The sequence below is a fragment of the Micromys minutus genome (assembly GCF_963924665.1).
Source record: "Micromys minutus genome assembly, chromosome: 17".
Classification (NCBI taxonomy): Eukaryota; Metazoa; Chordata; class Mammalia; order Rodentia; family Muridae; genus Micromys; species Micromys minutus.
This window is the reverse complement of record NC_137952.1, coordinates 13,666,498-13,690,761: the sequence shown is the minus strand read 5'-3', so window position 1 is coordinate 13,690,761 and position 24,264 is coordinate 13,666,498. Positions and strand designations below refer to the sequence as shown.

The window sequence follows — 24,264 nt, the reverse complement described above, 5'->3', positions numbered from 1 at the left end:
CATATCTTACAAAGCATTTTCTAACTTATGATAAGAACATTCTTCTCTGTCTCCATAGGAGTTATGCATCTTGAAATATCTAAATATCTACCCATTTTGATTGCCCTATTTCAGGATAATGTGAATACTTTCACATAATACACATTTCCTTAATCCATGGTTACATATAATAACAAGGAAGTTTCTAAATGTGGTCTAAAATCAATAGATACAGTGTGTTAACATTTTAATATCTTTTACAGTATCTATTTATATGGGCAGTATACTCTATTTTAGAAAGTAGATTAATGTTTAGATGAGAGAACCTACCACAGTCACACTAATGATAAATGACCAACAGCATCATGTTCTTTTTTAATTGTATATTATCTGTATTTACATTTCAAATGTTATCCCCCTTTCCTCCCACTCCCATCCCCCTCCCCCTCCATTCCTTCCATGAAGGTGCTCAGTCTCCCACCTCAGCTCCCTGGAATTCCCCTACATTTGGAAAACGAGCCTTCACTGGACCAAAGGCCTCTTTTCCCATTGATACCAGCCAGTGCTATCTTCTGCTGCATATGCACCTGGAGCCATGGGTCTCTCCATGTGGGTTTGGTTGGTTGATGATGTTGTTCTTCCCATGGGGCTACAAACCCTTTCAGCTCCTCAGTCCTTTCTCCAGCTCCATCATTGGGGTCCCCATGTTCAGTTTGATAGTTAGCTGCAAGCATCCTCCTCTGTATCTGTGTGACTTTGAGGAGGCATCCATATCAGGCTCCTGCCAGTAAGCACTTCTTGGCATCATAAGCAGTGCCTGGGTTTGGTGGCTGCATATGGAGTGGATCTCCAGGTGAGGCAGTCTCCGGATTTTTTCCGCAATTCCTGCTCCTCTATTTGGCCCTGTATTTCTTCCCCTGGGTGTGTTGTTCTCCCTTCTAAGAAGGACTGAGGCATCCACATTCTGGTCTTCCTTCTTTTTGAGCTTCATAAGGTCTGTGAATTGTTTCTTGGTATTCAGAACTTTTTGGGCTAGTATCTGCTTACATACTATGAGTACATACCATGAGTGTTCTTTTGTGACTGAATTACCACACTCATTAACAATAACACTAACAATAAACAACCAACAGCATCATGTTCTTAAAACAGTGTGTGTTAGGTGTTTTATCAATTCCTTCTGGTTCATACCTTTCTAAAAAAGATGGCTTCCTTTAGGAATTCTGTTGCAGATTTTTGGAGCCCTTCCACCCTTCCATTACAACATGATTGTGAGCCACCATGGTGCTGCTGAGATTGAACTCAGGACCTCTGGAAGAACAGTCAGTGCTCTTAACCACTGAGCCATCTCTCCAGCCTGAATCTCTATCTAATTCTTTCTCTCTCATTTCCACCTTCTTCCCTTGTGTACGTGTGTGTGTGTGTGTGTGTGTGTGTGTGTGTGTGTGTGTGTGTGTGTGTGTGTGTGTACGTGTGTGTGTAGACAGGGAGACCAAAGGTCAACTCACTGTATCATTCCTCAGGAAGTTTTTGTTTGTTTGTTTTTTGAAACAACATCTCTCATTAAAAAGGAGCGTCAACCAAGTAAACTGGCTTTTCAGCCAGTGAGCCCCAGGGATCTGCCTGTCTCTGCCTGTCTCTGCCTCTCAGCACTTGGAAAGCTCACAGCACCTCAGCTGGGTTTTTAGTGGTTGCCTGGTATTTTACTCAGGTCCTCAAACTTGCATGACAAGTTCTTCACTACCTGAACAACTTCTCAGTTCTACCCATGTGTCTATTGATTCTATATTTTGAACAACTATTTTAACATTATCTTACAACCTTTGCATTGTACTTATGGTTTTAGTAATTTCTCTAATTCTGTGTTTATTGATTTCTAATTCTTGTCCAGTAGATTGATAAGAATATTTCCTTTAAATGGTCTTGGTTTTACTTGTTTTTTGAACAGCTATTTTTATCTGCTTTTCACATGAAAGATTTTCTTCAAGTGTCCAGTAATCCTTAGTAATGTATTTGTACTTAAGAATGAGGTATTACACTTCAAAGACCACATGAAGCTAAAGAAGAAGGAAGACCAAAGTGCAGATGCTTCAGTCCTTCTTAGAAGGGGTAACAAAATACTCACAGGAGGACATACAGAGACAAAGTTTGAAGCAGAGACAGAAGCAAAGGCCATCCGGAGACTGCCTCACCTGGAGATCCGGCCCATGTACAGTCACCAAACCCAGACACTATTGCAGAGGCCAAGAAGTACATGTTAACAGGAGTCTGATAAAGCTGTCTCCTGAGAGGCTCTGCCTGAGCATGAGGAATGCAGAGGAGGATGCTCACAGCCAACCATTGAACTGAGAACAGGGTCCCCAATGGAGGAGTTAGAGAAAGAATTGAAAGAGCTGAAGGAGTTTGCAAACCCATAAGAGCAACAAAACCAATCAACCAGAGCTCCCAGGGACTAAACTACTATCCAAAGAGTACACATGGATGGACTCATGGCTCCAGCTGCACACGTAACAGAGAATGGTCTTGTTGGGCATCAGTGGGAGGAGAAGCCCTTGGTCTTGCCAAGGCTTGATGCCCCAGTGTAGGGGAATGCCAGAGCAAGAAGGTGGGAGGGGGTGGGTGGGTAGGGAACATCCCCATAGAAACAGGGGAAGGTGGGGTGGGATAGGGGGCTCATGAAGGGGGAAACAGAAAAGGGGATAGCATTTGAAATGTTAATAAAATATATCCAATAAAAATTTAAAAATTATTTTTTAAAGAATGAGGTATTAGCACTAGACTTCACTGTAAAGTGTTCTGGCAAAACTATTTCTTTTAGAAAACATTAACTAATATTTTTCCCTTTGGGAAATGTTAGTTTCCTCAGAAAAGAATCTCCCACTCACTCTCCTGGGAATTAGAATAGTTGTCTTTTTTTAATTGGGCATTCTTTGTATTTACATTACAGATGTTATCAGGCCAATCGAGTTGAGGCATGTTGTTAGCTGAAGTTTCCTCATCCAATATGACTCTAGCATGTATCAATCTAACATAAAAGTTACAATGCTAGGCAAGGACCCTACCACTCAACTACATCACAGATCTCATTTCCACAGCTTTGATTAGGTTTCTATTTCCTGTTTCTGCTTATTGTCCATCTTGTTCACTTTTGAAGCTCAGTCTTTTATGTTTTTTCATCATTTTGTTCTTGTGGATTTATTATCATTTTGCAGCAGTTTCAAAAGGTGGCAGAAACCAATCATTTTTTGCTAGAAGCCATAACCAGGTAGTTTATTCATGCTACACAATTCATTCATTTAATAACACTTAACAAAGTCCTCCTGCATGCTTGACACAGTCTCGTGTGCTTACTTATGATCTTTCAGTTACAATGTTACTGTCTTCATGGAGTTTATATTTTATCAAGAACATAAACTTGTATATAATATAAGCATACATGAAATATGTTATTATTTCTAACAATTTTGAATTAACAAATCTGAAAAACACTGTAAAAAATGGATATTGTCAGAGGTCAAACAAATCATTTGCTAAATCATTTAATCTTCAAAAGCCAGTAGACTGCCCTAGTTAATACAATAATAATACAATAACAACAAGAGTAAAATATAAAGATTACTCTTAATACTATGACTACAGAAACATAAGTAAACTTACAACTAGAATTTGGGTATCTATGTTCTTTCTAAATTTACTTCTAAAAATATAAGACGAAAGATAGCTGAAGTGCAGGGCACTGAAAACCACCAGCCGTTATCAAGAGCAATGACCCCTTTTACTGCAGGTGGAATTAGAATGCTCCTCAAGAAAACACTTGCCATATCAAAACAGTGTAGTTCTTAGCAACAGCTCAGCACTAATATTTTGTTATGCTATATATCAGTGGTTCTTAGATATCAGTCTGCAGCTAAAGACTGATCCACATGAAACTTATTAGTCCACAGCCAAATGTCATTACATGGCTTCTCTAATGATCTCTCCTTTATCCTGAGATTATATTCTTAAAATGCATGTATTTTAATATTCTGTTTCATAAATAATGGTGATGACAAATAATAATGTTTTATTTTTTAATGTGCTATGTGACAAACTTTGTACTATATTAATGAAGGAATTTCACATCTTAACTTTTATAATTAAATGATAGAACAAGATACTTAAATGCTAAATAGGGGAAGCATATTAGATAGAAATGTACATAAAAATAAGCATTAAAAAGTCTTGGAAAGATCACAAATTCAAGGCTCATACCTAAACATAATAAAAGCAATATACAGCAAACCAATAGCCAATATCAAACTAAATGGAGAGAAACTTGAAGCAATCCCATTAAAATCAGGGACTAGACAAGGCTGCCCACTCTCCCCCTACCTATTCAACATAGTACTGGAAGTCCTGGCCAGAGCAATTAGACAACAAATAAAAGTCAAAGGGATACGCATTGGAAAGCAAGAAGTCAAAATATCACTATTTGCTGGTGATATGATAGTATACTTACGTGACCCCAAAAAATCTACCAGAGAACTTTTACAGCTGATAAACAACTTCAGCAAAGTGGCTGGATATAAAATTAACTCAAACAAATCAGTAGCCTTACTCTACTCAAAGAACAAACATGCTGAGAAAGAAACTAGGGAGAAGATACCCTTCACAATAGTCACAAACAATATAAAATACCTTGGTGTGACCCTAACTAAGCAAGTGAAGAATCTGTATGACAAAAACTTCAAGATTCTAAAGAAGGAAATTGAAGATCTCAGAAGATGGAAAGATCTCCCATGCTCATGGATTGGAAGGATCAACATTGTAAAAATGGCCATCTTGCCAAAAGTAATCTACAGATTCAATACAATACCCATTAAAATTCCAACTCAATTCTTCATAGAGTTAGAAAGAGCAATTTGCAAATTCATCTGGGATAACAAAAAACCTAAAATAGTGAAATCTATTCTCAAGAATAAAAACACTTCTGGGGGAATTACCATCCCTGATCTCGAGCCATATTACAAAGCAATTGTGATAAAAATTGCATGGTATTGGTTTAGAGATAGGCAGGTAGACCAAGGGAATAGAATTGAAGACCCAGAAATGAACCCACACACCTATGGTCACTTGATTTTTGACAAAGAAGCAAAAAACATCCAATGGAAAAATGACAGCCTCTTCAACAAATGGTGTTGGTTCAACTGGCAGTCAGCATGCAGAAGAATGCAAATTGATCCTTTCCTATCTCCTTGTACAAAGCTCAAGTGCAAGTGGATCAAAGACCTCCACATAAAACCAGGTACACTGAAACTATTAGAAGAGAAAGTGGGGGAAGAACTTAGAACACATAGGCACAGGGGAAATTTTCCTGAACAGAACACCAATGGTTTATGCTCTAAGATCAAGAATCGACAAATGGGACCTCATGAAATTGCAAAGCTTCTGTAATGCTAAGGACACTGTCAAGAAGACAAAACAGCAGCCAACAGATTGGAAAAGGATCTTTACCAATCCTACATCTGATAGAGGGCTAATATCCAATATATACAAAGAACTCAAGAAGTTAGACTCTAGAGAATCAAATAATCCTATTAAAAATGGGGTACAGAGCTAAACAAATAATTCTTAACTGAGGAATATAGAGTGGCTAAGAAATACCTAAAGAACTGCTCAACATCCCTAGTCATCAGGGAAATGCAAATCAAAACAACCCTGAGATTCTACCTCACACCAGTTAGAATAGCTAAGATCAAAAACTCAGGTGACAGCAGAAGCTGGTGAGGGTGTGGAGAAAAAGGAACACTCTTCCACTGTTGATGGGGTTGTAAACTGTTACAAACACTCTGGAGATCAGTCTAGCAGTTCCTCAGAAAACTGAACATAGTACTACCTGAAAACCCAGCTATTCCACTCCTGGGCATATACCCCAAAGATGCTCCAACATACAATAAGGACACATGCACCACAATGTTCATATCAGCCTTATTTATAATAGCCAGAAGCTGGAAAGAATGCAGATGTCCTTCAACAGAGAAATGGATACAGAAAATGTGGTACATTTACACAATGGAGTACTACTCAGCTATTAGAAATGATGACTTCATGAAATTCATAGGCAAATTAATAGAACTAGAGACTATCATCCTAAGTGAGGTAACCTAGTTCCCCCCGCCCATAAAAAAACACACACGTGGTATGCACTCACTGATAAGCAGATACTAGCCCCAGAAAGTTCTGAATACCCAGGAAACAATTCACAGACATCATGAAGCTCAAAAAGAAGAAAGGCCAAAATAGGGATACCTCAGTCCTTCTTAGAAAAGAGAACAAAACACTCATGGGAGGAAATGCAAGATCAAATAAAGGAACAGGAATCGAAGAAAAGATCACTCAGAAGCCGCCTCACCTTGGGATCCACCACATTTGCAGTCACCAAATCCAAGCACTATAGCTGATCCCAATAAGTACTTACTGGCAGGAACCAGATAGAGATGCCCCCTCAGGGACTATGCTAGAGTCATATAGATACAGCTGAGCATGCTTGCAGCTAACCATCGGACTGAACTCAAGGACCCCAATGAGGGTGCTAAAGAAAGGACTGAAAGAGCAGAAAGGCACTGTTGGTGGGGTTGTAAACTGGTACAACCACTCTGGAAATCAGTCTGGCAATTCCTCAGAAAATTGGACATAGTACTACCCAAAGATCCACTTTTGGGCATATACCCCAGAGACACGCCAATATACAACAAAGACACATGCACCACAATGTTCTTAGCAGCTCTATTTATAATAGCCAGAAGCTGGAAAGAACTCAGATGTCCTTCAGTAGATGAATGGATACAAAAATTGTGGTACACTTACACAATGGAGTACTACTCAGCTATCAGAAACAATGACTTAACGAAATTCTTAAGAAAATGGATGCATCTAGAGAAGATCATCCTGAGTGAGATAACCCAGTCACAAAAGAACAAACATAATATGCAGTCACTGATAATGGGATACTAACCCCAGAAAGTTCTGAACACCCCAGAAACAACTCACAGATTGTGTGAAGTTCAAGAAAAGAAAAGAAAAGAAAAGAAAAGAAAAAACCATTATGCTCAATCCTTACACATCAAGAAAATTTTGACTAATTACGGGTTACATCCTGTTTTACATGTACTTTATGCTCATTGTAACTAGTAACACCTTAATTCACACTATCAAACCTTTGGGGGAAAAAAAAAAGCCAAGCACTGACAAAAATGTATTCGTATACTTTTATGCAAAAATGCTTAAAATTTGTACATTTATCTTTGTTTTTTAAAATAAAGTCGTTCAAAAAAAAGGGGGGGGGAATTGCAACCTTATGGGAAGAACACCATTATCAACCAACCCAAACCCTCCAAAACTCCCATGGACTAAAACACCAACCTTTTTGCACACGTTGAGAGACCTATTGATCCAGTTGCATATGTAGCTGAAGATACCAGTGTCTGGCATCAATGTGAGAAGAGGCTTTTGTTCCAGAGAGGGCGTGTTTTCCCAATGTAGGGGAATGCCAAGGTAATGGGGTGGAGAGGGTGATTAGGAGGGAGTGCACCTTCCTGAAGGCAAATGGAGGGGAGGGGGATGGGAGCAGGCCTGAGAAAGGGATAACATCTCAAATGTAAATACAGTGTATCTAATAAAAAATGGGAAAAATATTAAATATGTGTACATAACCTGATTATTTTCTCTTAGCACCTTCAGTTCTGCATTGATTTCAGTATTAGCTTGAGTTTCTTGCTGAAGTAATTGCTGCATATGTTGAAAAGAAATGATGATATCCTTCAAAAACATAAAAATATATCATGTTTCTAAATTTTTTCTTCAAATATATTTATTGTTTTAAGCTACTATTATTATAGTTTAATTTTCATACTATATATTAAACTAATAGCACTTCTATATTTTACTATCTAAAATGATTACTGTTACACAAATTTCTATCAAGTATTATTTCTAAAAGACCCTTAACTTGTAAATTAAGTTTTGAAATGGGCCACAGATTCTAAGACATTACTGAACAAGGTAAAAAATTCAAAACTGAAATGAACTTGTTGCCTTACTCACCCACAGGCGAGAAATATATCACTAGCAAAATATGGCATGAACTATAATATTATAAAATGACTCTGTAGACCAGACAGATACCAATTAAATGGAAGTAAAGCAAGGAAAAGAAAAGATAGAGCAGAAGAAGCAGGGTTGTAGAGACAGGCCAGAAGTTTAGAGCACTTGTTGCTATTGCAGAAGACTCAGGCTTGGCTCCCAGTACTCACATGAGCGCTCACACCCATCTGTAACCTCAGTTCCAGCAGATCCAATGCCCTTGTCTGGCTTCCATAGGCACCAGGCACAACATGGTGCACATGGATATGTACAGGCAAAACATTCATATACATGAGATAAATCTATTTTTAAAATGACTGTAGTTTCCCCAAACGATTCTTTAAATACAAGAATAGATTCAAATGAGAAGAAATTGTTCTAAAATAATACATGGTGTGTGTATATATATACACACATATACATATGTGTATGTGTGTGTTCATGTATGTGTGTGTGTGTGCACATGCACACACATACATTTTCAGATAGTATCTGCTAAGTTACTACTGGTCTAACAAATAATTAACTTACTTCTGAAAAAACAGAAATTTAGCTAGGAAATATGTGGCTGATAATGCCTATAATCTCAGCATTTGAGAGATTTGAGAGGATGAGACAGGAGGATTGCCAAGAATTTGAGGTCATCATGGGTTATATAGTCAACCACAAACCATCCTGTGCTGAAGCCATGACTAGGAAAAATGACCAGCAATTAAGAGTGCTCACTAAACGTCAGATGTGGCTTCAGCATTGACTTAGCAAGCCAGACATTTTGCAGGTATCTGTAACTCTGAGGGACTGAAGAGTTATGGACTCTTTATATAGGGATATGTGAGCGTGCATGTGAGCACATACATACAAATGCACATACTAAGACATATACACACACACAAATAAATGTAAAGGGACACATTTTTAAATCCAGGAGGCAGGAAGAGGCAGGTGAGATTCTGTGAGTTCAGGTCAAGAATAATCTATATAACCAGTTCCAAGACAGCCTGGGCTACATAGTGAAAGTTTGTCTCAAAGAAAGAAATAAATAAAATCTTTTTAATAAAAAAAAAACAGACATTTACATTCAACTGCCTAGAAATACATGAACATTTCCAGTCAGTACAGGTTAGCGAATGCGTACTCCACACCTTGGCAAATATCATTCCATGTCTACTTCCTGATACTGTTTTTTAATTTATTAACTAACTTCCAAAATATGTGATGACTGGCTTACCTGCTTTTCTTCTTGAATGTGGGCAATCTCTTCATTAATTTTTGCATTTAATTCTAATTCCTTAAAATTAAAGAATTTTAAAGTTATAATGTAAAATTCAATAAACTCTATATTCAATTCAGTACCTTTGTTTACTTGAGACATTGGCTCCAGTAAACTAAAAAGTCCAATGTAGGCTAGTACAAACATAAATGTTAAAACTATAAGATTTCTTCTCTTAAAAACTAATTAAGAGGGCTGGAGAGATGGCTCAGTGTTAAGAGCACGAACTGCTCTTCCAGAGGTCCTGAGTTCAAATCCCAGAAACCACATGGTGGCTCACAACCATCTGTAATGAGATCTGATAAACTCTTCTGGTGTGTCTGAAGACAGCTACAGTGTACTTATCTATAATAAATAAATCCTTTAAAAAAAACTACTTAGAGACACCACTATGCTATAAAATTACCTGAAGCTACATTTGAATGGGATTAAAATTGTTATGACCAAATTTTGTACTAAGTTTTTGCTAATGACAAAAATCTAATAATTTAAAAAATACTGATATATTAATTTTACTCTATTAACTTACAAATAAAAAATATTCTGTGCAATAATACTGAAGTTCTCATAGTTTCAGTAAGGTTTAATTTTGTAAACTTTAATAAATTTAATCAAATACCATGTTGAGTCTTTCTTGGAGCTCTTCATATTTTTGTTCTTTAATTATTAGATCTACACTTTCTTCCTCCATCTTATGCTGACATGTGACCTTGGACTTAATCAACTCTGAAGCTGCTTTCTTTAGTTCCTTAACATATGAAACAACAAGCAAATTCAGTATACATATTTCAATGAAACAAGCCATTTAATGATAATTTCCAAACCTTTAAAATTATAGTTCATTTAGCAGTAGAATATATATATATATATCCATTATTAAAGTTATTCTTTGCAGATTTCATACATTTATTTGGAACACAGTCTTGTGACATTTCACACAACCATCTCTTAGCCTCCTCTCACTACTGTCACCCTCCTCCTCCCCAAAAGTCTCTTCTTCACATTCATGTGTGTCTTGTCTTTTGACACATTCCTTTAACTTGTCAGTCTGTGTGTTCAATGGCTTGGCACTTTGCATGGGAGTCTAGTGGCCTCACTTATGGATACACAAATAAAGGTAATGACTGTCTCTCTCCCAGACTCCACCAGCAGCCAATACTTGAGTCTGATCACACAAGACCTTCCTGATCCAAAAGCAGGCTTAGTCTTTCACAGGCCCAGTACAGACAACCACCACTGCTAAGATCATGGCTGTAATGGCTAAGTCATACCCAGCAGATCACATTTTGTAACTCTTCTCCCTTGTAGCTCTTACTTCTTTCACCTCCTCATCCACAATGTTTCCTTAGCCTTAAAGGAGTATAAATGTCCTACATAAGGCTGAACCCTCAGCCATCATTTATTCTCAGCATCTGGCCCAGTATGAGTCTGTACATTCAATGGCAGCTCTCTGCAAAGTGACACTTTGAACTTATGGACTGAGCCCTTGGTGGAAAGATCTCACAGTGGAATACTCAACATAATTTTACTGATCTATCAAGGTCCTTTATGGAAAGACGTTTTTGAAGGACAGAAGCTAACAAATAATTGTGTCCTAAGGAATCCTAACACTCACAGATGAGATGAGACCAGTAACAAATGATGGAAAGTACAGCCAACTGAGGAAGAAGGAAGCCCAAGAATGTGGTATCCAGGAGGCCCAAAAGAAAACAGGGATTCCACCAAAACTGGATGCCTCGGCTCTACATGTCACAGCTGCAAACAGTTCTGTGTAAATCTCCACTTAAAATCTAGGAGAATTAGTCTTCGGTTCATACACCACTTTTGGGTATGCCCATTGCATAAAAGACTGTTAATCATGTGGATCTAGCAGTAATGCTTTCCCTAGAAAAGCAGGAGGGAAATTACTCTCTGGCAAGTGAGAACTCTCAGCTTGTATTATAGTAACAGATCTGGAGAGAGCTCAGTTGTGAAGAGCACTTACTGCTCATGCAAAGGACCCAGGTTCAATTTAGCACCCTTATCGAATTTCACAAATATCCCTAACTCCAGTTTCAGGTGGTCTAAGAGCCTATTCTGACCTCTTCAAGCACCAGGTATGCACATGCACCTGAAGGCAAAACATATAAAATAAAAATAAATTAAATAACAAAACAAAAATTTGAATGACAAAAGCAAGACATGAATTAGGGAACTGAGAGGAACGGGCACACCCTTCTTTGACCTTTCTTACTTGCCATGCTCTTCCCACACTGCTCTCTGTCCTATGTCACCCATCTCTGTGAGAAAAGGAAATCGTGTGTTCTTTGAACTCAGTAGGGTTAGATCTGTGGAAGACACCTGTGTAGTAGCTGCCTCCCCATGGACCGCAATCTAGTAACAGCCTTACATCTCCAGGAACTCACAGCTCAACCTTCTGTAGTTCTCTCCAAGTCCCATTGTGAAGTGGAAACTTCTAGTTTCTTCAGAAAGTCAGTTGTGTCAGATGGTGTTTTGCTGAGGCAAACACATGAAGGAGTAGTTTTTGAAGTGGACACAAATGAAAGGACATTTTGATAAAGCAAACACATGAAGGAATGCTTCATTGAAGCAGACACAGGTGAAAGAATATTTCACTAAGGCAGACTTGTGAAGGTAAAAGAACGTTTTACTAAAGCAAGCACATGAAAGGATGCATAATGAAGGGTTCTCCGCTAACCACACACCTGCCTCACAACACTTTGTAGTTGAGCTCCATTTATCATGACCCCATAGAGTCATGCACCAAAAAACTTCTGGTGGTACGCTGGTGGCCTCCATGAACTCGGGCTGATTGGCAGAGTGATGTCAGCTGATACAGACTCACATGGAGTTTTGCTAAGACAAACTCACATATTGAGGCAAGACCTGTGGAGGACACATGACGTCTGGAGGGAGTACAAACAGGACTCCACTGACTGTGAGGCAGGCTTGCTTGCACAGCTTGCTCTGCAAAGCTTCTCGGTCTAACGTCTTTGCTGATCTTCACTTTATTGAAAGAGGCACAGTGAGAACTTCTCCTGGTGTCCCTGGTTATACTAACTCTTCTGCTAATTCATGCTGGTTTGGCTGAGGCCTAGATGTTCTCTGCTAGGGAATGCCACCACTGCTGCTATCCAGACACTACTGGACCGGACTGCTGGTGTATTTGTGAAGTGTCTGTGAGTAGATGGAGCTGCTACTGCTGACCTATGAAGTGAACTGCTGATTTCCTGACAATACAGATGGGATTTGCTCCAAAGAACCTTTTCTAAAGGGGTTCACTGTTCCCATATCCTAATAACCTTTCTTTTTCAGTACATCTGGTGGACGGTGGGCTAGAAGGGAGGTTAAAGTGTTTAAGAACCATTATTAAAAGTAGGCTTTGAAAAATTAAAGCTTGCACACTGCTTCAGTCCCTGTCCCTTCAGTTGTGACTGTCATTGGCATTTTTCCCTCTACTTTTATCTGTAGGATGCTTCACCATCCCCTGTTTTCTTAACTCTGTCAACAATTATGTAAACATCCTCCCCACTAAACTTTTCCATTAACAACTTCAATGTGTCTTCTGTTTCTCATTCCAACTCCATTTAACACAATTGTGTAAAAAATTAAAAGGACATTTCAAGGACAGAAGAGGTACAGGGGAAAAAGCAAGAAGCATAGAAAACTAGAAATGATGCTGAATATACAGATAAGTAAAGGGGAAGGGTTTCATAGCTTGAGATTCAAGTTGCTGGGCAAAGGAGAAATACTCCGTTCAACATTCTTTCTATATCAATGTGTCAAGAGCCAGCAGCTGCTATCTTAAACTTGTAGATTAAAAATAGTTTGCTTAAAAGAGTGGAGGAACTCTAGATAAAGGAACACTAGCGAGCTGGCTATTCTGTATTAACCTGAGTGTAAGATGATGAGTGTGAGGCAGGTCAGAACTCAGAGATGGTACAGGACTATGGAAACAGAAAGAAAGTGCTCATGAAGGATTCTGACTGAAGCTTCTTGTCAGTTGAAATCAAGGATTTCTACATGATTAATAATGCTTGCTTAAGGCTTGTCTCCTTTCCCAGCTATAAGCCTACAGTCTTCCAGGAATTTCACTAGAAACCCCACTTACAGCAAAAGACATGTCCTAAGTTTTGTGCAACCATAAGAGCTCCCAACTTTTATCAGATAAAATCCATCCAAGTCACTATTTTCAGACTAGTGATAGTTTTTTTTTCTTCCTTCTCTGTTTCAGGTATGGAGAAAATGGGAGAGTGCAAGCTCTAGTATGTGACCAGTTAGCATAGAATTTATAATAATCACAGAGAGACAGCTTCCATGCAGTTTAAAACAAATAGCAGAATAGGTGTGGTAGTTCAGGTCTTTGAGAGGCTGAGGTAAGATGACAGCTTAGGCCTGGGGATTCAAAGCTAGCCCGAGAAATAAAACAAAATCCAGAGGAAGCTGAGAGAAGAGAGGAAGGAGGGAGAGAGGGAGAAAGAGAAGGAAGATGAAGGAAGAGAGAACAAGAAAGAGGGAAACTGAGGAGTGCATTTAAAGTTTGAGCCTAGGAAAATGTGAGTAAAAACAGATGCGTGGAATCATCCATAGAGCTGACACTAAATTAAGAACACAAATCCACTGAAAGAAAAACTGTGAAAAGAGAAAAAACAGGACCCATAAAGTCTTTTTTTTTTTTTTAACAGTTTGAGACAGCCTTTAAATAGGTCACTTTTACATGGGTGTCATAAAATTGACTGAGTATCCTTTATACACTCATTACTTACTTCATGTTTACACTTCACATCTTAAGCCACCAAGAGGCCATGTAACAAGAGGCCAATTTCAACAGTATATAATGACTATCTCAACCAAGGATACTACATTTGTTGTTTATTATATTTTGGTTGTGAGCCTAGGCTTTAACAGCAGAGCCATCTCTCCAGCCCAAGCCTGTTGTTTCTTAAGACCATCTTACTATATAGCATAGAGTGGTTTAAGCTCACAACTATTCTGTCTCCCAAGTGCTGGGATTGTAGGCATGCCCCACCACACCTAGCTCTTGGTATTCCTTGTAAGTTTCCTCCAACTGCCTATTGCTTACCAAAACTAGACCACATGCTCACACTTGAACCTTACGCTATAGCAAGGAAAGAGTGATACTGACTGGCTTAGACCGATTATGTGCAGTACAAAGACCGCTGACATTACCAAATCCATAACCAGAGTTTGTAACACTGTAAAGGTTAGTTTGTTTAGAATATGACAGTCATACATAATAAAGTTAGAGAAAGTAGGGAATGCTTTTTGCAAATTATTTGATACTGAATAAGCTACCCCTCTTTTAGGTCTTAGTCCCTCTTACCACAGAAAGTTGTTAGATACAATTAACAGCTTTCAAATTGTGCTCTGACAAGCCTCAGCAGCACCGTGCCGAACTTCTGATAAACGTGAGCTAAAGAGTTCTTTCTTTCAAGTCTCCCTTCATGTCTACCAACTCTAGATTTGTTTCAATACTCATCTCCCACATCATAAAACAGTTCATGGCTTAAAAAAAAAAAAATGGATGGGGGGATGGAGAGATGGCTCAGTGGTTAAGAGCACTGGCGGCTCTTCCAGGTCCTGAATTCAATTACCAGCAACCACATGGTGGCTCACAACCATCCGTAATGGGATCTGATGCCCTCTTCTGGTGTGTCTGAAGACAGCGACAGTTTACTCATATACAGAAAATAAATCTTTTTTTAAAAAAGATGAAACCCAGATTAGATGATCCTGTGGTTTTATGAGATTTAAAAATGATCTGTAGTAGATAATTTTGCATAGAGTTAGCCATCATAGAAAAGGAAGATCAAACAACTGATAGGTGTGATGGAATTTCAAACCTTCCTACTGGGAAGACACTCAGAAGCAGATGAGGCTGCGTAGCCATTGTGTAGGCCTGTACAGCTCACCTGGAGTCACGATGCAGCAAAGCTGAGCCCATGAGAACTACATTAATCTGATTTAAGCTTATTTCATTTGTAAATTGCAGTGCATCCATGCAGCTCTACAGTTAAACCTTCTAATGACTGTGTGTGTGTCATTATTTATATTTATTACAGATACAAAAACAGGAAGAACATATATTATTATACTACTAAAGGAAACAAGATGGGAAGAGAAAGCAACATCAGTACGCACCAAAACACAGGCCTCTTTAAGAAGACTAACAGAAAGGCTTAGTTTTATGCTGTCTCAGTAAAACTATTGCATGCTCATATTTCATACCTCTATTCCTTTCATTCCAACTGCTTACTCCATATTTTTCAACTACTCTTTTTTAGTAGACCATCATTTCTTCTTTTCTTCAATGAAGTAAACAGATGGAATGAAAGAAGTAGAGGTATGAGGTAGGAGCATGTAATAGTTCTACTGAGCTAGGCATGGTGATACACTTAAAGAACCCTGCTCTATCTATAAGTTTCTTGAAGAAAAGTATCTTGGTTCACAACTTATATCCAACATACCTATCTTCAGAAATTTAATAAGAATTAAAAGGTATAATGAATATACTTTGTAAAGAATAATAAATATGAAGACATTTAAAATAAATTTGATCAATTTTGACTTATTCAGCATCAAGTAAATGACAATAAAAACACCTGATGAAGGCACTCAAAGTCAGCCAAACAGATTATTGTTAATGGTACAATAGATGCAGTTCACAAGACTGTTCAGAAAGGTGTAGACATGAGTATAGTGCTGAGCATTTATAGCTGAATTAGCCAGATTTCCTCCATTCGAGAAACAACACAGCACTTTAGATCCGTGTCCCAGAGACTTCTTGGTGATAAGTATGAGTAGATCAGTGAAGTTTTATTAGCAAACTGGAAAAACAAAACTTAGCAGATATGAGTTATCAGCACTGTGTTAACTTTAAAAGAACATTCTATATTTTAACTGAAAAATAATCTTGATTGTTAAACTCCAGAATCACCACACTGTGAGTTTAAAATAGGTTAATTCCTCATTATATTCTAGTCAGCAAACAATATAATAAATGAATCATTATTCTAGTATGCCATAGGCTAAATGCTCTTTAACTGAACTTATTGAGCAAGTTATTGTTTTTACCATTTTCAGCATTGGTAAATATAAAAGAGGAGGTGCCAGTTAAGTGACTATGGAGGGTGACAGAAGGTAAGAGGAATTTAGTTGCATAGTGTAAGGTCTTTTTTTATTACTTTTATTTATTATTTATTACTTTTATGACAACATCAATTATAAGGTTCAAGTGCTGTTTAACTATGACACTATTCTTTCTGATCACATCAATTAGGAGGCACATCCCAATTTTAAAAATATCAAAACATAAGCAAATATATTTATTCAGAAATATAAAATACATACCAGGATACAAAAATTCAATTCATATCATATAAATCAGAACACAGTGGAATAACTTTCCTACTGTGCCAAAATATGCTTGCAAATGCTCATGAGCTCACAGGCTTTCTGCCCTTAGACCAGCTTGTTCTCCACTATACACACTCTGGTTTGGAAGAACTTCCCAAAACAGAAAGTGGCAAAAATCAGTGTCCTTTAATTGCAATACTGCAGAGAAGCAAACCCAGACAAATACAGCACTGTGCAGGATGCCCTCAATCAAGCAAATTATGAGGGGGAACATTAGTCAATTCTCAGGAGGGAAGTGTATGAAAATAGAGATCTCAAAAACCACATGGCTCCTCTACTTTCTTGACCAAAGGCTTTAGATTTTAAAAAAGAATGCTACTCCCAAAATCATATCTAATAACTGTGGTGTGCCAAAGTTTAACCAGAAACTGTGAAAACAGTCAACAAACTATAGCTCAAGACCTTACTACTCTGGTTATGGGTCTCAAAAATATCTCCAGGACAAGGAGCAATATCACTTCCTATTTCCCTAGTTTCCTAAAACATTGTCTGAAACCTCTTGAAAGCTGCATTCTGGTCAAGTTTCCTATTGCTGTTCGTGCCTCATGCCACACAAGACAAACTCCTTTTTTACCTCTGCAGCTGTTAAATATATCTGGGTTACTTATCAGAACAAAGAGCAAAGCTTGGAACATCCTAGTTTCCAACAATGGACATTCTGGTTTGCCAGAATGGAAGTGCCTAGAACTGAAGACTTTATTAAACTATTACTGGTCAAAATCCAAAGAGAAGATGAGGTATGGTAGGTAAGATGGAGAAAGAGCAAAGCACTCTTAACCACTGAGCAATCTCTCCAGCCCAACTAATTCTACTTTTTAAATTTTTGTTTTATTTTTATTTCATGTACTTTGGATATTTGATTACATGTATGTCTGTGTAAGGATGCCAGAAACCCTGGGACAGGAGTTACATACAGTTTGTGAGCTATCTCTGTAGCCTTCTGATTTTTACCAATGACACTGACTTAAATATAATTATATCTTTTCTTACATAATTATATTATATAATTATAGTTGCTTTCTTATGCAAAGATAACTTTCAAAGAAAAACTGAAAATAGTTTTTGAAATTTTAGTTATTAGTTTTTAATATTAGCCTTTTCTACACCAAGTTATATTTGAATTAAGTAAATAAAATTTAAACAAATTAGAAATTAAGTTATTCAATGACTTGTTTTATGTTAGTGATGTGTTCAAGGTTCATTCCTAAGCTTCACTGGCCTGCTAACAAGAGGTATACACCTATATAAGAGGTATAAATAAAGCCATTTACATAACATAATTCTCTGAATAAATGACAATTGGTGGTCTAAAGGGTTTTTCTTCTTTATGGCAACAAAATTTAATGAACTCATATTTGTTTCAGTATTTTTCTTTTTAAAATTATGTTTATTTATCTACTTGTGTGTAGGTGTGGGTGCAAGAACCACAACACACATGGTGATCACAAAACAACTTGTGGAACTCAATTCTTTCTTCCCAGCACATGGGTGCCATGTTGAACTTGGGTCCTCTAACTTGTTGGTACATACATTACCTGTCATACCGTGTCCTCAGTCCTCTTCCTGTACTTAACAGTACTGTGAAGTGTAAAGCTACTGGAATTAGTTATCTTTTAAGAAATAACCTAAAATTTATCAATTTTCATTAAAATAACTGTTACAAAATAGTTAGATGAAATGTATAGACAACTAATAGATGGCTGAAAAGGTGAAAAAAAAATATTTCATGTCTTCTCTTTCTCTTATATATTAATCTTGAGAGCAAAATAAATTGAAATCAAAGACTCAATGAAATAATTCTTCACTGAAAAGCTATGCTTTTAATTTTACAGCCTTTATAAGCTTTAAAATATCCTGAACTTTTAGTACATTGTCTGTTTTCTAGCCATTTTATTCAAAGCTGTTAGTATAACAGATAAACAGCACATGCTTTGATCTCCTGAAATTACAACTTATAGTTCCTGCAGTCATAAATACCATGCTGTTTTCTCTCCACCCCTCCCTTTCCAGCACAGCCGAGTCTGCTTAATATCACAGTCTCCTGGAGAGTCTGACATTTACTCAGACAAACAGCAGAGGTCATGAATGCTGGCATAGATAATATCAGAATTCTTCAGGATTGCCACAACAGTGGAGGGAGGCAGCATACAGAACTGTAATACCTAGTTTATCTATCAACTAAGTTTGATCTGTTTCATTTTGCTTCACACACACACACACACACACACACACACACACACACACACACACACACAAAGGAATCCCACCTTATCACAAACCAATAACTTAACTGTTCTGGACAAAATCACACAGCGGTATAAAGAAAACAGAAAATTATCTCTAAGAAAATTAATGATTAGAAGTTTTAAGTGAGTAATCTGACCAATGTGATGACTTGGTCAGCTTCTGAAATTTTCAAAAAGAAGACTTTTTTTTTTAGTTTAAAAATAAAGATTATGTAAAACATCAAAAACATAAAATAGTGTATTGAGAATATCTAAACACTTTGAAATTTTACAGCCAGAGAATTCAAAAATACTCGCTAAAGAAAAATCAGCAACTTCAACAAATGGTGCTGGAAAAACTAAATGTCCACATGAAGTTAGATCTGTCATTACTACCTGCACAAAATCAACTGCAAATGGCTCAAAGTCCTCAATGTGAAACCCAAATGCTGAAACTTGTAGAGGAAAACATAGGCAACGCATTACAAGACACAGTGTAGGGACAACCACCCTATTCAGGACTCCAAATTTTCATGAACTAAGGTCAACAACTGACAAATGGAATCTCATAAAACTAAAATGCTTCTGTACAAAAAGGAAGCCAAATGAAGAGAAAGCCCACAAAGTGAGAAAGGATCTTTGCCAGCTATACATATGATAGAAGTTTAATATCCATAATCTACAAAGAACTAAGAAAAAAAAGTCAAGAAAACTAAATTTAAAATCAGTTTGTGGATATGAACAGTGTTCTTATAAAAAAAACAAAAAACTAGCTAAGAAATATCTCAGAAGGATTCCACATCCCTAGCAATGAGGAAAATACAAATTAAACCACTTTGAGATCTCACTGTAGTCAGAATCTCTAGAAAACAACAGGCAACAAATGCTGGCAAGGATGTAAGTAGAGGACAATGCTCCTTCAGTGTTGGTGAGATGGGAAACTAGTCCAGCCACTCTGGAAATCACTGTGTACAATTCTCAAAAAAGTAAAAATAAACCTACCATATGCCAAAATCACTTGACAAACTACTTCACAGATACGTGCTCAGCCATGTTTATTGCTACTTTACTTACAATATCTAAGAAATGAAAACATCCTTGACTGATAGATGATGGAAAAATGATACATATACACACTATAGGAGACTATTTAGTGATAAAGAATAATGAGTCATTAAGTTTTCAGGCAAATGTATAGGCCTAGAAAAATTATATTGAGTGATATAACCCAGAAAGACATTTGTGGTTCCTAACTCTCAATCTTTAGGTATGAGTATATAACCTGAGTTACTACAGAAAACAAAAAAACAAAACAAAACAAAACAAAAAAAAAGAAGTAGAACCATGGTGAGTGAGGAGTTCTTGAAAGGGTGAAAGCAGGAGGCAGGTGATTGGAAGAGAAATGGGAAAGGGGGGTTAACTTGGAAGAGCAAGAGAAAGATATGATAGGGCACACCTTTAATCCCAGTATTTGGGAGGCAGAGGCAGGTAGATCTCTATGAGTTTAAGGCCAGTCTTATCTACATAGTGAGGTCCAGACCAGCCAGTGAGTCACTGTGGTCATGGCTGTGAGTTCTCTCATCACAGGTCCTTGTGGGCCTCCTGTCCATAGTAGAAGTGAACTGCTCTGCTTCATATATGCTCCCTGTCAAGATGTTCTCCCTCCATGACTCCAAGGAGTACAGGCTAAAACCTCTGCAATATGAGCTAAAATACATTATTTTTATTGCTGTTTATTCATATAACATAGGTCATAGGTATGAAAAAGCTAGCTGACAGTAATGCTTATAGAGTAACCAAAATCATCAATGCATAAACTGACAGTACTTGTAGATGGCCCTGTGAACCATGTGAGCAAACATAGTGACTTGTCAGGCAAGATATGGGCAAGGTATAAAAGTATCATGATTATGATAGGGGTACCAACATCTTTCTGGTTGGATCTGAAATATACTTCACAGGCGGGAACTTGTAAAACCCTGGGGAAAAAGTCCATGGTTGGAGAGGTCATAGGACCTAGGAGAGAGCTTCTTCCTCCTCATCTTTCTCCTCCTCCTATGACTACAACTATGACTACTATTACTGTTTTGCTAAATGCATATTCTCAAATTGCCTTTCAAACTGCCATGTTCACAGTAAACTAGCAATGCTCTCAGGCTTTGTCAAAGAAGTGGCTTGTAGTGGAGAAAGTTAATACAGATATTCATAGCTACTAAAAGTGCAGAATATTGGCCCTAAAAGAAACAGCTATATCACTCCTCCAAGACTCAGAGAACATCCCAGAATAGGAGGTAGAAAAGAATATAAGACCTAGAGAATAAGAAAAGTACTCCAGAAGATGCCTTCTAGAGATGGCATGGCTGCTGCACTTATTATTGTAGCCATAGCTACCAACACACTGACTGGACAAGACTGGCTCATCAACATTTTATCATGGATGGGGGAAGGGCTTGTAAGGACCACCCTTCCCTGAGGAACTATTTAAATAACAGGTGCTAGAAGGGTGTGCCACTTTCCTTGGTGGTTTACCAACTGAGAGGTTGCTTGTGCTTTGGTGAAAATCTCCCACTCGTGCTCATAAACTAACCTAATTAAACTCAGTGGGTCAGTGTTCTAGCTAGTTTTATGTCAACCTAACACAAGCTATAGTTATTCAAGAGGAGAGAATCTCAATTAAGAAAATGCCTCCATAAGATTGAGCTGTAAACAAGCATTTTCTTAATTAGTGATCGATTAGAAGGTAGCCTATTATAGGAGGTGCCAACTCTGCACTGATTGTCCCGAGCTATTTAAGAAAGCAAGCTGAGCAAGCCATGAAGAGCAAGCCAGTAAACAGAACCCCTCCATGGCCTGTCTGCATCAGCTTGTGTTTCCAGGTTCCTGCCCTGTTGGAGTTCCTGTCCTGACCTTCTTCAGTGATGGACAGTGAAATGGAAGCACAAGCCAGATAGTTCTAACTTTTCTTCCTAAGTTGTTTTTGATCATGGTGTTTCATTGCAGCAATGGTAACCCTAGGACAAAAGACATGAAGGTAGGAAGGAAATTTGTTGGGAAGAAAGGTTTCATCAGGAGAAAGAAAGAGAGAAGACAGGGAACTGGGTAAAACTACCTAAAATTCATTTATGTGTGTATATGTGTATGACTAAAACTTGCCAAAGGATTAAAATAACACATTAAATTTAAATATAATGGTGCATATTTTTATTTTATATTGGATATTTTATTTATTTACATTTCAAATATTATCCCCTTCCTTGGTTTCCTCTCTGCAAACCCTCATCTCATCCCCCTCTCCCTTCTTACCCACTCACTCTCACCTCACCACCCTGGCATTCCCCTACACTGGGGCATCGAGCCTTCAGAGGGCTAAGGGCTTCTCCTCCCATTGGTGCACATTTTAAAACCCAGCACTTACTTAAGAGACAGAGGTAGACAGATCTTCATGAGTTCTAGGCCAGTTGGGCTATACTGCAAAAGCCTGTTTCAAAAGAAAAAAGAAAGAAGGAAGAAGGAGGAGGAAGGAATAAAGGAAGGAAGAAAGGAAGAAAGAAAGAAAGGAAGGAAGGAGAAGGAATGGACAAAGGAGAAGGAAAATAAGGAGGAAGAGGAAACAAAGGAGGAGGAGAAAAAGAATGAATGAAAAAGAAAAAAAGGGGAGAAGGAAAAAAGGAAGAAGGAGGAAGAAAGAAGAGAGGAGGAAGAAGAAAAGAAAGAAGAAAGGAAAAGAAGGAAGGAATAAAGGAAGGAAGTAAAAGTTACTAAGAAGATCATATACCACAAGTTGTTTTCATTCCAGGGATGAAGGTTTGTTCCACATACATAAATCAGTTAGTGTAATTCAGCACTCAAATAGACTCAAAGACAAAAACCATATGATCCTTAAAACTGGTATTCAAAATAGGCCTCAACAAGTTCAAAATCCCTCATAATAAAAACCCTGAAGAAACTAGAAAGAACATACCTCAACATACATAAGGCTAAACACAGCAAATCTATATCCAACATTATACTAAATAGTAAAAAACTGAAAGCATTTTTTTCTAAAATATGGATCAAGACAAGGTTGCCTATTCTTTCCTCTCATATTTAGCACAGTGTTCAAAGTCTTATCTAAACCAGTGCAAGGTAAAAATAGACAAATAAGAAATACAGGCATTATACCCTCTGTGTTTGTAAATGACAAGCACCCCTACATAAATCCCAACAGCTTTTAGATCCAAAACCCACTTTCAGAAAAGCAGCAGAACACAAATCAGCACAGACAGCTCAGTAGCTTTTCTGTATACCAAAAGCAAACTCACCGAACAAAAGAAAATCACAACAGTTTCAAAATATTAACTACCCAGGGATAAACTTAATAAAGTAAGGAGCTAAAAGGGTTTTCCCAATCTATAGGTTGCTGATTTGTCCGACTGACTATGTCCTTTGCCTTACAGAAGCTTTTCAGTTTCATGAGGTCCCACTTATCAATTCTTGATCTTAGAGCCTGTGCCACTGGAGTTCTGCTTAGGGAAGCCCCCCCCCTCCCCCAGCCAATAAGTTTGTTTCCTACTTTCTCTTCTATTAGATTCAGTGTATTTGGTTTTATGTTGAGGTACTTGATCCACTTGGACTTGAGCTTTGTGCAAGGTAACAAATACAAATCTATCTTTATTTTTCCACATACCAACTGCCAGATGGACCAGCATCATTTTATTGAAGATGTGTTCTTTTATCCATCATATGTTTTTGGCTTTTTGTCAAAGATCAAGTGTCCATAAGTGTATGATTTCATTTCTGCATCTTCAATTCTGTTCCATTGATCAACCTGTCTGTCTCTGTACCATGCCAAGCTGTAGTAGAGCTTGATGTCAGGGATGGTGATTCCCCCAGAAGTTCTTTTATTGTTAAGAACTGTTTTCATTATCCTGAGGTTTTGTTTGTTTGCTTTCATACAAAATTGAGAATTGTTCTTTCTATGTTGTTGAAGAATTATGTTGGATTTTTTTTTAAAGATTTATTTATTGTATACACTGTTGCTATCTTCAGTCACACCAGTAGAGGGCATCTGATCCCATTACAGATAGTTGTGAACCAACATGTGGTTGCTGGGATTTGAACTCAGGACCTCTAGAAGAGCAGTCAGTGCTCTTAACCACTGAGCCATCTTTCCAGCCCGTATTGGAATTTTGATGGGGACTTCACTGAATATGTAGATTGTTCTTGGTAAGATGGCCATTTTTACTATGTTAA

At 37.7% G+C, this 24,264-nt stretch overlaps 1 protein-coding gene across 1 annotated transcript in view; it reads right to left on the bottom strand.

Moving 5' to 3' along the window:
* Positions 1-24,264, bottom strand: part of CCDC73 (coiled-coil domain containing 73) — a gene marked incomplete at its 3' end in the record, with an annotated part of 100,861 nt that overhangs the window by 21,773 nt on the left and 54,824 nt on the right. The window contains exons 9-11 of the mRNA XM_080931507.1: positions 9,990-10,118; positions 9,329-9,388; positions 7,672-7,776 (exon numbers count right to left, since the gene is read on the bottom strand). Of these exons, the coding sequence (XP_080787633.1) occupies positions 7,672-7,776; positions 9,329-9,388; positions 9,990-10,118 (294 nt within the window). The remainder of the gene's footprint in view (positions 1-7,671; positions 7,777-9,328; positions 9,389-9,989; positions 10,119-24,264) is intronic.